The 14,781-nt window shown below is 40.9% G+C and overlaps 2 protein-coding genes across 2 annotated transcripts; one reads left to right on the plus strand and one right to left on the minus strand.

Annotated features, from left to right (window-relative positions):
• Positions 1-630: 630 nt before the first annotated feature.
• On the minus strand, positions 631-4,984 carry rchy1 (ring finger and CHY zinc finger domain containing 1). The gene is made up of 9 exons (XM_079269926.1): positions 4,895-4,984; positions 4,347-4,466; positions 4,091-4,206; positions 3,523-3,601; positions 3,393-3,437; positions 3,242-3,300; positions 2,897-2,926; positions 2,446-2,566; positions 631-2,258 (listed from the first exon to the last, which is right to left on the minus strand). Exons 1-9 carry the CDS (start codon positions 4,943-4,945, stop codon positions 2,031-2,033), a joined length of 849 nt encoding a protein of 282 aa, XP_079126052.1. The 5' UTR covers positions 4,946-4,984; the 3' UTR covers positions 631-2,030.
• Positions 4,985-5,953: 969 nt separating this feature from the next.
• On the plus strand, positions 5,954-14,520 carry LOC306778661 (cytotoxic granule associated RNA binding protein TIA1-like). Its single transcript, XM_079270274.1, has 12 exons — positions 5,954-6,145; positions 6,934-7,030; positions 7,266-7,364; positions 8,726-8,780; positions 9,279-9,366; positions 9,636-9,711; positions 9,802-9,910; positions 10,007-10,102; positions 10,503-10,587; positions 10,829-10,967; positions 11,425-11,579; positions 13,139-14,520. The coding sequence occupies exons 1-12, from the start codon at positions 6,117-6,119 to the stop codon at positions 13,275-13,277; spliced, it is 1,167 nt and encodes a 388-aa protein (XP_079126400.1). The 5' UTR covers positions 5,954-6,116; the 3' UTR covers positions 13,278-14,520.
• The last annotated feature ends 261 nt before the right edge of the window (positions 14,521-14,781 follow it).

Raw genomic sequence — 14,781 nt, forward strand, 5'->3', positions numbered from 1 at the left:
CAACTTTTCTCTCTATTTAACCATATATTCTTTCATCCCTGATCATTTTCACAACCACCCTGTCTCCTCTCCCCCTTCCCCTCTACACCCTCTCTTTCTATCTTCCTCCTTGCATCCAGCTATTTCTCAACTTTCCTAAAATTCTCCATCCTTTCTATCTACATCTTAACTTCTTTACCATCTTTTACCTCCCTCCCTCCTCTATCCAACCTCCCTGTCCTAAATTTACCTTCCTTATCTCTTCATCCTCCTTTCCGACTTTTGTCTCGTTCAACTTCCTTTCTTTACCTCACTGTGCTTTCTGTCCTTTATTAGATGTAGAGTACAAAGGATGTAGAATTTTAGGAACGAAATTGGAAAGGATGAAGATGGACTGCTGTTTGAAGCAGAGGGAACAAGTGACTGTTGCGCAAGTAAAATCTCGTCACTCCAGTCAAGACACACGTCCCAAATATTTACCCAAGTCCTAAACTTTTGGTGTTTTATTCGGTCAGTGTTTTTCAACCTTTCCTGAGCCGCGGCACATGTTTTACAATATCAGTGGTGAAACTGAATTCATACGAGCAGCAGAACATTTAAATGTTCTGTCTGTAATTCAATGATCGGTTCAGAACACAATAGTGAATAATAGCTTCGTAAAATCATGTTTATTGAGTTTGTATTACTGTCGTAACAAAAACATAAAAAGCAATCAAAGGCCTGATGTCGCAGCAGCCACTATAAATGACAGTACTGTATGTATTGCCTGATATCAGACAGATGTCAACTCGTTGCACTCTTTGCAGACTTGAACTCAGTGGAGTGGGCGGATTCAAAGGTGTACTGTATGTTATGAGAAGGAAATACTCAAATGTGTTGCAGTTGTATTTATGTCTATCGTAACGAACGGGCAATACTTGGAACATATTCCACAGACCATACTGTCATCTTATTGTCTGGCTTTTGAAAATGAGCTGGTTAAAAGGCCCAATAAGCATTTTATAAATTAGATACATTAATGAAGTGTTTCCCTCGTCAATGGAAAAATATACTTCAGTTTTTCTTAAGAGAACCGATTCAAACAAGTAGATAAATGATGGGTGTAAAAGAAAAACAAGAAACCTGTCAATCATTTGGGGAGCAACAGACGAGGCAATGCTTTCGTTTGTATTTGGATTACAGCTTTAAACTATTTGATCGGCAATATGACACCTAAATCAAACTAAGCCATATAATAATGAATAAGACGGGAACCCACTCTTAGTAATTATTAATATTATGGTTTAGTTCGATTTAGAATGATGCTGTCTGTTTTTGACTGAATGGGCATCTGAACAAAAAAGCAGCTAAATTAAAAAGTGCACTTTCCTAGATAGTAGAATGCATCTCCATATATTTTAGTCGCCCTGTGTGTCAGTTCCACTTTTCACAAATCCTGGATTTTATTTTCATGCCATGCTGCCAGTATGTCGGTTAACCTGCAGGCTTATGTCGTTCACCGACGTCTGCCTGAGGTGGATTTCTATTTGGCTCTGACAAACTTACAAAACTGGTGATAAGTACAGTTGTACAGGCAGATAAAGGTCTGTGTATTTCAAGCTGACACACCTATGTGAACACAATGTCTTACGTAGAATATTTAAATGGGATGTACAGTAGAATGAGTCCCTGAACTTAACAGAAAATCACAATTGTTCTGATCCACCACCAGTTGTAGTTAACCTGCTCATTCTTTATCTTCATCATGGTGCCACACAGTGGCTCAGAGGAGACTGTCACCAGTAAGTCCTTCCTGGGTGGTCAGATGCACTGTGACTCCAGATTGCCTGTAGGTGTAAGTGTGTGAATCCTGTGACAGCCTGATACACTTCACCTCACCCAGTGCATGCTGGGAAAGGTTCCAGCCCTGAAGAGGATAAGCAGATACAGAAAATAGATGGGATTGTTTTTGTAATATGTACAATCTAGGAATATTGGCTGAGTCAACTGTTACACTCAAGTTGGTACAAGTAAGTGAACCAGCCAAACGTCTAAAGTACAAATGTCAATTTTTAATCTGGCGTAAGCGACTGAGGTTGATCTTGCTGCTCTGGCTCCGTGTCTGTTTCTGCCTCATTCTGCTCAGCATCCTGCTCTGGCTGCTGCTGTTGTTGTTGTTGAGGAAACTGCTGGATGAGTCCCCCGGCCTGTGCAGTGTTGTAGGAGCCACAGCTGCTGCACTTCATCCCCAGCACGTGGAAAGGCACCGTGCTATGGGCTTGGCAGTCGTTACATATAATCTATAATGAGGAAAAACAAAAGTAATGGATTACATGAAAAAGATAACCAAGTGGATGATTTATCACAACAATTACAAAGTCTCATCTCTATTGAATTGTACAAATTGGATTGAATGAAATGGAAACAAATGGAGATGACTCAATTCAAATACTAAATGTTGATTTGATGGTATTACTGAGGTCTTACTTTGACAGTTGCACCCTGGTATTCAGTGGGCATCGGTGACAGGGAAATCTCTTCGTCTATCTGATCCCAGTGGTCCTCCATCTCCCAGGCAGAGTGCATGCACAGAGGACAGCGATACGCTCTTAAATAAATAACAGAAAAACATTGCATTTAGTGGAAGCACTGCAGTAACCAGAGCACACATGCAGCAGGTCAGAGATCAGCTTTTCCTCACACCGTCTGAATTGAACAAATAGTCAAATGTTCAGTGGTGGAAACCGACTTTGTGTTAGTTTCAGTCGGACTTTGGATGGAACCATATTAAATAAGAAGACATGAAAACCAATGACTGATGTAGGACTCAATTGTTCGAGCAATGCATGAAATGTTTATGCCAAATAAATAATACGTTAATGTGGAACAAGACCGTGTTCTACTCAACTGTAGAATAATCAGGAAGGATTACACATACCCTGTTCTGACCATGTCATCAAAGCAGGTCCTGCAGAGAATGTAAACAAACACGTTAATATTTAATAAACAGCTCTATATCAGAGCACATCCTGAAATACAATTACTAAATAAATATATCTATTTAACGATGATATAGGACTAGAAGATATATTTAGATTCATAAGTCTACATCACCTACAATATTTGAATGTGTTTTACCGATACTATGATTTATTTTAAAATGTAGTTTGTAGAGTAATCAATCTGTTCAAAAATCTGGCCAATGTCATACACTTATGTATTTGTTTTCTGCAGTGTAATGAAAATTAGGATATATACATCTTGAGATAATAATGAGTCATACTTGTGTAAAAGATGGCCGCATGGAAGAACGTGAGCTCCAATTCTGGACGTGTGAATATCCTGAACGCACAAGAGAAAATCATGTCAAATCCTAGAGAAGGTAATGAAACACAAAACACATCAACAGCCCGTCATCGAATGTGTTGCATTACCTCCATACACACTGGGCAGTTCTGCCTCGAAACGTTTTCAACACACTGAAACATGAAAGATAAATGTAAGTAACAGCAGTGAGGACACTCATTTGCTCATCACACAGAAACAATACAGGCTAATAATCACCTTGTGGTTTCCCCGCAGATCCTGAGCTAAACACAGATTACACTTCTCACAGTGGAAATACTTCTCCCGGGGCCCAATCCTGCAGGGGTCCAAACACAACGTCACAGACGACAATTACCTCATGTATCAACGACATAACTACTGACGACGTAACATATCATCGTGTTCAGTGGTATGGCAGATTTCTGCATCACTTTATATTATCTTGAATAAGTAAACCAGCTATTTCAAAGAGATATATTATATATTACACACATGTTGAATAATTCATAAATGAGACCAAATAATGCATGCAGGCTAAGATAACAGGCCCTTGCCTTTCATATTACATTCAATGTTATCAGTGGGCTACAATTATCTGAACCAAAGTACATTCAGGCCTCGTCATGTGGATCAAAGTTAAACTAAATTTCAAATGAAAGACTGGGTTTCACCTTGAGGCATTTGTACTTTTATTCCCCAAATACGCAGATCACTGTTAGTGTCTTCTATGTAGGCTATAATCCTAAAAACAGATTTGTAAAAGAGTGACAAGTGTTTATGATGTATAAACTCTACTAGTGCTCACCTGCATATTCCACAGGGCTGACAGTGGTACTGCTTCTTATCCTTATCGAACAAGTGGCAAATGTCACAGTAATACTCCCCAAACTGCTCATGACACTGCTGGCAAGTCTGCTGGGCCTACAAGAGTGACATCTTTAATTTGTACCATTCTTTCAACCACTACATACACAAAAACAACATGAAAACCAAAGGGAAACAAGTGACTTTTAACATCACTTATTGGTACAGCTACAGCTGACATTGGAGTTGTTCTTTACCTGCTGCACTGTCTGACACTCAGAGCACTGCACCTCTCTGACTTTGAATCTATCCATCTCGTGGTTCTCCTCTGCATCATGGCACAGCCGACACACGTACAGTTTACCACAGCAAGGCGCCTGCAGTGCACAGAAACATGTGTGAAATAGTCTCATCACAGCTCGACAACAACATGTATCTGCTGCAACAAAACTGGAAGTTAAAAGAAAGGTTTGACAGTCAGTGATAAGCTAAGTAATGCCATAATGTTACTCACTGAACTCTAAAGCTCTCACTATTTCCATAATATCAACATAATAAAAGGTAAGAGACACTGTCTAATATGTCATAACCATTCAGCTGCTGTGTTACGACACCAGCTAACGTTAGTGTTTTAGTAACCACGTTACCTAACGTTAGTAGGTTAGCTATGCTAGCTGTGAGTATACAGTTCAACAGAAGCAGTATTCGTTGGAGCAGAGTCACAGTGAGGCACAGTCAACATTAACATGTCTCCATCATGCATGTAGGGAAAATATATACAATACATTTCAAAAAGTTAACTCACTTTCAATAAGCAGCTGCGTACATAATGCTCGCAACCGGCAGGGGAAGCCATGCTTGCTCCCAAAACAACTGACTCTTTTTCTTCTTCGAGTGCAATGGCGAGACTGACCTTTTTTCTTCTTCTTCGTCTACTTCTTTTTCTTTTTTCTTTTAGACAGAGCAATGCTGCCCTCTTCCGTTTGAGAATCATAGGTGATGAATGGATTTTTAGATGCATTCTGCCCATATGATCCTGCAACATTTGCTAAAACCGTTATATTAACGTTACTTCTTTATTGGTTATGCATTAATACATTCCTGTGACATGCCATTGGCTCCTTTCCTCTCTTTCTCTGTAACATTTTTGGATTTTAAAATCAATTTCACTTTCAGTTGAACCTTTGTAGGTGGAACTCAAATTAACTTTTTAGTAGAAAGGATCATGTTATTTATTTATTTTTACATGTGCGCTAATTTTGAGAGTTATTTCACCTTGGATGTACCACAGTAATCAATGTTTTACACTGTTGTTCTATTTCTGCTTTGTTAACTATTTATTGATATTGGTCCCATCACTCGTTGTGGCTGCGCCGCTGGTGTAGTGGTATCATGCAAGATTCCCATTCTTGCGACCCGGGTTCGATTCCCGGGCGGCGCACGCTTTTTGCTTTGGCGACTAATATTGAAAGATAAATTGTTAAAATGTCGCAATGACGAACTGTAGCAAATAACTCCCATGTTCTAATCACCTACATAATGCTACACAATACGTTATTGTGTAACTTCCTGGGTTAATGGTGCGTTTCACAAATGTTTCCAGTTGTAATTTCTTTAACGTTTTTGCATCATGGTTGATTAAGCTATGACCACAAATAGGATAATTGTGAAAAGTATTCTACGCTGTTATGAAAAGCTTCAAAACTCGCTGTGTTTTGTAGCTTATGCCATAAAAACGCAGAGGCACATCTTTGAGTGTGTGTGTGGGAGAAAGAGCGCTTGATTTTGGCTTCATTTCAGCGCGCAGGTTGACGCTGCTGACGCCGCTCTCCGCCATCTTCAACTTCCTATTGTTTGCATCAGACTGAGGCTGTCTGCGGTGTGTGTGCGAGAGCAGAATCGGCCACCGATTTATCATTAAATAGTAGATTAATAGCCTTTTACGTTCACGGTCCCTCAAGTTCAGCACAAACCATTTGTATGTCATTGGATTAAAGAAGCTCTCAGGACGCGACCACTAAACCTTGATGATGGAGGACGATCAACCCAGAACCTTGTGAGTAACAGCGGCGCAGTCTATGTCCTGGAGAGGGAAGGCTCGGTGTAACTAACATTACTGTCCGAAATGTTTCCACGTTGTTGTTTCAATTAAAAACTGTAAAACCCTCTCATTTTGTCACAAATTAACATTTAATTCGTGATATCTTAGCATGTGGGAAAACAGCAACGTTTGTAAATACAGTACACATGTTGGATTTTTGATTTTTAGCGTGAAGTTGTTTGATTTACTCGTATAAATAGACGGAACCTGAAAATGAAACTGAATTGCTAGCTAATGCTAACGTTAGTTATCATTGGCCAAAGATCCCAAACGCAGCTAGCCGGTCGCTTTTTTTTTTTTGTTTTACAATGAACGCTTTTGTATTGTGAGATTATACTTATACACTACAATATTCGTGTTTTATTAGCAACAGACATGCGTTAGCCAGACCCTCGCAGAGTGGATGTAATTTGAGTGCCGTCTGTTGCCAACCCCAGCTAGCATGAGGCCCTCATGAACCGGCTATCTGTAGCTAGCTTTAGCTAGCTGGTAGACGAGCCACGTCAACGCTCGGAGAGAGACGGCCCGGGACAGCTCGTGTTAGACCGGCCACACTCGAGTTATCTGTGTGGGATTGAGACCATACCCAATCATATTTAGTCCACCATCATTGTTTTTATGTTAATTTAAGGAATTGTTGTGGGTTGTAGCTAGCCCGGTTAACTAGCCTTTGTTTGCTTGCTACTTCCTGTTTGACAAAGACTCAATACCCCCCCTCTCCTCATCTCTCTCCTTGTTTGCAGGTATGTGGGGAATCTGTCCAGGGATGTCACCGAGCCCCTCATCCTGCAGGTCTTCACACAGATAGGACCTTGCAAGAGCTGTAAAATGATAGTGGATGTGAGTGTTAGCCTCTCTGGTGTATATTGTTTCACTCAACAGTGGCCTGAGAGGTGGTGGTGCTGCTTGTGAAAGTCTCAATATACATTATGTGCATGAAATTGATTTTGTTCTCCCAGTCTATTATATCAGGCCTGACACTCTAAACTACAGTGGGTGGCTCTTGTCATCTGCAGTGATTAAATTGTCACCCTTTGCTGTGGATTAAATATCAGTCTTGTTCTCCCATTGACAGACTGCTGGAAATGATCCGTACTGCTTTGTGGAGTTCTACGACCACAGGCATGCCGCTGCCTCACTGGCAGCCATGAATGGAAGGAAAATAATGGGTAAGGTAAGCTATCGTGTCTACAGGGTGAGTGGGGACGGGCGGTCTTTGGTAATGGGCTGTGTGCCTTCTAAATATAAAAAAATCTACTAGTTGACTGCTAGCATTTATAATCCATTAATTAGTTTGATTAGATACTTCATGTTTCCAGCCGGAGATTAGATTAGTTTTCTTACTGTGAAGGGGAAGTCGCTGGAGCCAGGGTCTAAATCAGATCTTGAACATGTTAGAGCATCGCTACTGCCAGAAAGCTATCTCTATTTTGGTAAAATTGGTTAAAATAGGATCTCTTAAAACTTATGAAGCTGTGGCGTTAGGGCTGGAGGATTTTTATCATTGTGTGGCTTGAGTGTTTTAAGCAAAGTAAGGTTTGGCAAGAAAACAAAAACACAATGACAAAGTTGATTTGTGCTAATTCAGGGATCTACTAAACAAGCCAGTGCTGTTCTGTCCATTAAAGTCTTCAAGATCATGTAAGCTACATTGGAAAGATAGCAAAACAAAAAGCCTGGGAGGAGCTGGATAATGTCTGGTTATCTAGAACAATAGCGCAAACCATTAAAATATAATTTTTAATTAAAATGTTGGCACTTTGCATAAAGTGCTGCGCCCGGTTAAAGAATGCATTCCCCCAGATAACAAGCTGCAGTTAAAAACATCGCCCCTGATCCTCTAAAGTGTGGTATTATTTTAGACAATGTGGTGCTTTGTGAACTCACAACAGTACAACGGCTCTGCAGAACACTTCAAAAAGACAAACCAGCCCTGTTCTATTTACTTAAACAGCCATTCATGAGTAAGAAAATGACTTAAACTGACATTACATTTTACATTATTTTAGAATTATTAGACTAATCAAAAATATATTCGTTAGATTAATAGATTAGGTGCAGACCTGCAGGGCTGACGTGAGCAACCGCTCTAAGTGAGATGCGTTTCATTGATGACCACGGCAGAAGAGATTTGTAACTTACTCACTATTATCTACAGTTGTTGTTGTCTTATGACTCCCATTGTGGTGTTTAAACATTAAATCGACACCCACTTCGTATCATATCATGGTTTTTTGATTTGCTAAGAGTTTCCCGCATCCAGTTATAAAATCTTTGTGGGAGGCCAGTAGTAGTTTGTTTTCTGTTTGAAGATTTGAGACAAGATTCATTTTCTTGTCATTAACTATACACAAGACAGAAGTGAGTGATAAGGCACCATATCTCACTAAAATAAATACATTTTTAAAGTATATTTTATATATCTTAAAGTCAGCTTTTAAATCGTATACTCTTATAGAGGAGGTATCCAGGTTTTAATGTAAGTGATGTAAACATACCCCACCTGGCCTGTTCTTTCTCTGCCCCAATCTGCAGGAGGTCAAAGTCAACTGGGCCACGACGCCAACCAGCCAGAAAAAAGACACAAGTAGTAAGTACGAGTGCTTTTCAGTGGGGATAATACTTCTTCATGGAGAAATCTACACAGAAATGATATTTTTTACATGTTTTTTTTATTTATCTCCCAAAGTTCTGTGTTTTTGCGGTTCAAGCACATTGTGTCACCAGAATGTGTCAAATTTCTCTTGCTAATAAGATATTCATCATCTTTATGAATGTCAATTTGATGTAACAAAACATCTCACTTTTTTCTTTCATCAAAGGAAGTGATTCAGTTATAAAACAAAACATTACATATTTTTGTAAAATGAAGGGCTCTGAATGTTTTAGAAGTACGTAATGTTAATGAATTGGAAAACATTTTTATTGCATAAGCTTACATATTTTCATTGTCTTTTTATCCACTTTTGTCTGGAACGTGGCCTTTTGTCCTCGGCCTGTTGACTGACAGTGACTATAATGAGCAGGAAGTCACAATACTGGAAGGAAGTACTAGATTGTGTATTGAAACATACTCTCCCCCCAATAGATCACTTTCACGTCTTCGTTGGAGACCTCAGCCCAGAAATAACTACAGAAGACGTCAAAGCTGCCTTCGGTCCATTCGGCAGGATATCGTAAGTATCAGGATTTACTTACAGCGACGATTAAATCAACGCTTAATGGAAGAAAATGAACAGGAAGTGGTATTATTCTCTGTTCCTCATACGTTCAAAAGTAAGAATTATTGGGTAATAAAATACATGGAGGGTGGGGGAATTTCAATTGAAGAGCTTTTGCTTTTAAAGCTCAACCATTATTGTGTTAGATTTCCAGTTCTGTCAAGCTCTGTGTTGCGCTGCATGTTTTTAATGTACGGTACTCCTGCTGATACGTTTGTCCACAGAGATGCTCGTGTTGTGAAAGATATGGCTACAGGGAAATCTAAAGGCTACGGCTTTGTGTCTTTCTTCAACAAATGGGTCAGTACAGAGACGTCACTCACCACATTTACCTTACTGCATCGTCACGTCCGATTTCGTTGGATTAACGAGTCCCTTTCCCTGTTCCAGGACGCAGAGAACGCCATTCAGCAGATGGGTGGTCAGTGGTTAGGAGGCAGACAGATTCGAACTAACTGGGCCACAAGAAAGCCCCCCGCCCCAAAGACCACCTATGAAAGTGCGTGGTCGTGATGAAAGTGCACGTTTTGCTCGTTTACACGGGATGTTGAGTTCATGTTTTAACAGTAGAAATGTCTCTTGTCTCCTCTGGCAGGTAACTCCAAGCACCTATCCTTTGATGAAGTAGTGAGTCAGTCCAGCCCCAGTAACTGCACTGTGTATTGTGGCGGAGTCAGCACAGGACTGACAGGTAATGAATACTATTAGAAATACCATTCCTACCATCAGTATGATGACGACGACGACAGTGGTAGTATCGGGTATAACATGCTGGCAACACAGACAATACTCTAGCAGGATTCATTTATTGGGGATTGTAGTCTTTTCAGGGGAATTGTTGATAAAGTAATGCCTGTGTCAGCTAAAATGTTGTCAATATTCTGCTCAGAGGGCTCATTTTAAAGCTCTGTGGTGTCATCAGCAAAATGGTGACTGGCCTATGAATTCAATTTACAATCACCAAGAGACTCGTACCTGAGGATGTTAGTGTGCAACATTTCTAAAGCAGCATATGTTTTTTTTATTTTTTATCACGACATCAATCCACATAGAAATTAAATCCAATGTTCCCTTTCTGTTTGTTACTTCAGAGCAACTGATGAGACAGACCTTCTCTCCCTTTGGACAAATCATGGAAATCAGAGTCTTCCCAGACAAAGGCTATTCGTTTGTGAGGTATGTGGACATTTCATATTTACTTCCCTTTTTACTTCAAAGTGTGGCGCACAGGCTCCTGGTCCTCCGCAGTCTGGGGTCCTGCAAACTCTTATTCTAGCCATTTAATGGAGGACTGCAGCTTTGGATGGAGGGAGAATGTATTTCACTACAAGGATGGAGACAAAACATGCAGTGCTCTAGATCATGAGGGCCTTGATGGAGAACTCCGTGGTCTCTTTCTCCCTCTGTTTCTGTCCAGGTTTAACTCCCATGAGTCAGCAGCCCATGCCATTGTGTCAGTGAATGGCACCTCAATAGAGGGCCATATAGTCAAATGCTACTGGGGTAAAGAGACCCCGGACATGATGAACCCGATGCAGCAGATGCCTCTGCCCCAGGTAAGGATGCACATACTGTACATATTGTTTAAAGAAAGCTACTAGTTGCTGTCCTAGTAGAAGCTCATAGGACAACATAAGCAGGAGATAACATCTGGACGGTAGTGCTGCCGTGTATCCAGAGTCTGTATTACGAATAACATCAGTCGATTTGAAACCCAGGAAGTGTTGAACCACATAATTACAAGGAAGGTGAAGCATGCCTCCTTAATTTAATGTTGAAGGGAGATTTGAGCTTCACATGAAGCAGGCTGTAACTATTCAAGTGCAAGAAAATAGGGCATGAATTTTGAACATGAAACGAATCTTTAGATTGCATTGATAGTCGACAAAAGAAAACCTGTCAGCCTACCCGGGGTCCTCTAGCAGTTTTTAATAATTGCAGAGGTTGGCTGTGATACTGTGTTAATCTGCCATGTCCATAATTTGTCAAAGTAAATATTGTTGTGCTCTACAGCAGAACAAGATGAGCTTCCCTGCAGCAGCCCAGCCCTACGGCCAGTGGGGCCAGTGGTACGGCAATGGGCCCCAGATCAACCAGTATGTCCCGAACGGGTGGCAGGTCCCCACCTACGGTGTCTACGGCCAGGCTTGGAACCAGCAGGGCTTCAAGTAAGTAGCACGGTGTGAACAGGGCTCCCCTTCACCGCCTCCTTCTACTCCAGCGCTACCAGAGTCCCCCCCCCCCCCCCCCTTCAAGACCGGGGCAGCGAGAGCCAGCTCTGGCCACAGGAGGGAGCCGTGACCTCCCTCCGCCGAAAACCCACATCCTGTCTCGTCCCCTCGCCAGGCCCTCACCTTACTCATCTCTCGAAGATTGACACACGCACGCACGCACACACACACACACAGAACAATCTGAACTTTAATTTTGTTTGTTAATCATGTTACAGTCACACCTTGTCACTGTGCACAGCACATCCTAATAACTGAAGGGTTTTGTTCTGAAATGTTTCTTGAATTCGAGCTCATGATCGTTCAAACTCTAGTCTGTTCCCAAAAAGGATTGTAAGTAAACTGCCTCAAACTAGCTCCAAGCCTGTTTCTTGAATTTCGATACATTTAAAGATAACTGACTAAAGTGACGGGACAAGATGAATGCTCACAGCCCAGAACAAAGTTTTCACTTACTGTCGGCGCCCGGGGATGGTTTGATGTTGAAGAATTCATTTCCCTTTTTGTACGACTGCCTACTGTGTGTAAAGACTGTTCTTTAAGGCTGTTCAGTTGTTTCTGTTTGTCTACATTCATGTCATAGATTTTTACATTTTTTTTTTCCTTTTTGATTTCATTGATCTATTTCTACATACATCTGAGGATCTGATCTGTGTATATGAATGTCAGTAGGACATGTTCAATATCTTTTGTAGGTTGTTATCAAGCTTTGTTTTTATTTAGACAGCCTATGTGCAGTGACATTTTGTGCACCGAAGAATAATAAAGGAGAGGCCATATGTTGTTGACAGTCTAAAATTCTTGGTGACCAGCTGTATAAATAGGCTCTGTACGAAGGTGTGAGGTAACGAAAGCAGTGATGGTGTGTTTGATCGTCGAATGTACAGTAAATGCACAAATCCAGAAGAAGAGGGTGAGTCCTCTCTTGACTTGAAATTTGAAGATGATACTTTATCCTGAATAAGCTGTTCTCTCCACACTGAACTTAGAAATTAGATTTATTAGCGAAATTATGAAAGACTTACAATACATTGTGTGTTAGGCGAGAATTTACATTTTTATACCTTGTGGCCAAACGTAGTGTTTCAATGAAAATGAGCCACGCTGTTTTTATCGACCGTTGGGAGGGGGGGGGTGGTTAACGGGACTATTTAGCTCGCTGCGCTTAGCCTCTGTGCTCTTTGTCTGCTTTTCCACCCATATTTAATCACATGACATTTACCTTTGGCTCCTCCAAAGAACCCTCCACTCCCTGTTTGTTTTTCTTTTTGCTAACTTGTTTTTTGCCCGGCCTGCCTCACCCTCACATCCTCTGATAACTCTGTTTTCCTTCTTGTTCTCATTCTAGCCTGTCCAGATTCCAGTAGCTCTAATATAAGCCCTTTGGCTCCCTTTCGCCTTGTCTCCTCTAACCTGCTGGCATTTTGTCTTTCTGTCCCCCCTCCCCCCCATCCCCCCCCCCTCCCCTCTTTCTCTCTTTACCTCGTTTTTTGCAGTCACTTACCGGCCAGTGCTGGGTGGACTGGCATGAGCGCCATCAGTAACGGTGGGGTTATGGAGCCTACACAGGGATTGAATGGGAGTATGCTAGCCAACCAGCCCGGTATGGGAGCCGCAGGATACCCCACACACTGATAAGTGGGCAGGGTGGGAGATGTTTCAACCATCAGCTTCTTATTGGCTGTACGGTGCCCCGCGGGGCTGTGTAACACCGCCTCCATTAGTGGCAGGACTAAGACTTTTACTGGGATGTGGAACCTGATGGGAAGGTTGACATCTATAGGAGATGTAAATGGGATTTCTTGGGGGTGGTGGGTAACGGGAGCCAGGGAGGAGCGATTTGACTCACACAGGTATTTACACCCTTTGTGGTAGGTGAGACTGGCCATGGACCAGGGCTCTTACCATTTTTAAGTTAACTGTAAATGAGTATAAAACTGTAAAGGAGAAACTTTTTGAATCTTTTTTTGTCGGGTTTTACAAATTGCTTCCATTTTCGCATCTTTCCTCTCAGACAGCCACCGAGAGGTTTGTCGTCTTTTTCTTTTCTTTTTGAGAAACTGTTAGTCTGAGTTGTGCTAAGTTATGAACCTTAGTTATTATTTGAGGAATGGAAATCTGTTTAATTTGTTCTCATTTTCTCTTGGATTAAAATCAATTGCAGGGATTGTTGCCACTGCTGTTTCTCTGTAAGGGCAGATACATATTGCACAGTTTTTTCCTCTCTTGTACTTGGGACAAATTTGACTTCAAGAGTGTTTTTCTTTTTTTGCATTCCATTTCTCCTTCATATATCTTTCGGACAGCCTCAAATCTTTTCGCCACGTGTAAATAATCATGAATTCATTTGGAACAATGTAAGTAAAATGCTACTGTTAACTGTGGGTGCTTGCTTTTCTTTTTTGTTTTGATAACTTGACAGTTAACTCCAACATTGAACGTAGCGGAGTGGCGCTATCTAACGTGACACTGGCACAGTGCAACACACAATTCTTCCATGCAGGGATAATACGGCATTGCCATGCTGTGCAAACTTAAAATGTAACACAATTCAAATGTTAAAGGGTGAACATGTTTGACACTTATGATGGTTTTTAAATATCTATTGAAACGCCAGTATTTTATATCAAAAAATCTGAGTGGATTCAACCTTTACACTTGCTCTTTTTGCCAGAGAAATGGGGAGGCCTACATTTTAACTGTTGCCTTATAGAGCTGGTTTCTTTTAGCTGACGAGATACTCTTTTTAATTAGGCAGTGCCTACGGACATTTTCAGACCCTTTTGTTCAGAAAGGTGTTACCCCTGAGAACTGATGACTCTGCTACTGTAATCAATGTTTTCTTGCTTTGTCCAATTAAAATGCTAATGCACATAAACCACACTGTGTTACTTTTTCTCATGGAGGTGGCGGTGTTCTCGGAAACATTCATGAAGCTTTAATTCAGAAACAACCGTTGAAAATGTTTGCACACGAGTATATATTTTGAACTTTATTGTTTTAAGTATTGGGTTTTTAGGTATATGTTCTTTGGCAACCAAGCTAAGCATAAGCGGTGTACCTGCATATTTCCATGTTAATATTGTAACATATGCAAAAATACACTATCACCTTTAGACTTTTGGAGATAAAACACAAA

Source organism: Melanostigma gelatinosum (assembly GCF_949748355.1).
Source record: "Melanostigma gelatinosum genome assembly, chromosome: 6".
Classification (NCBI taxonomy): domain Eukaryota; kingdom Metazoa; phylum Chordata; class Actinopteri; order Perciformes; family Zoarcidae; genus Melanostigma; species Melanostigma gelatinosum.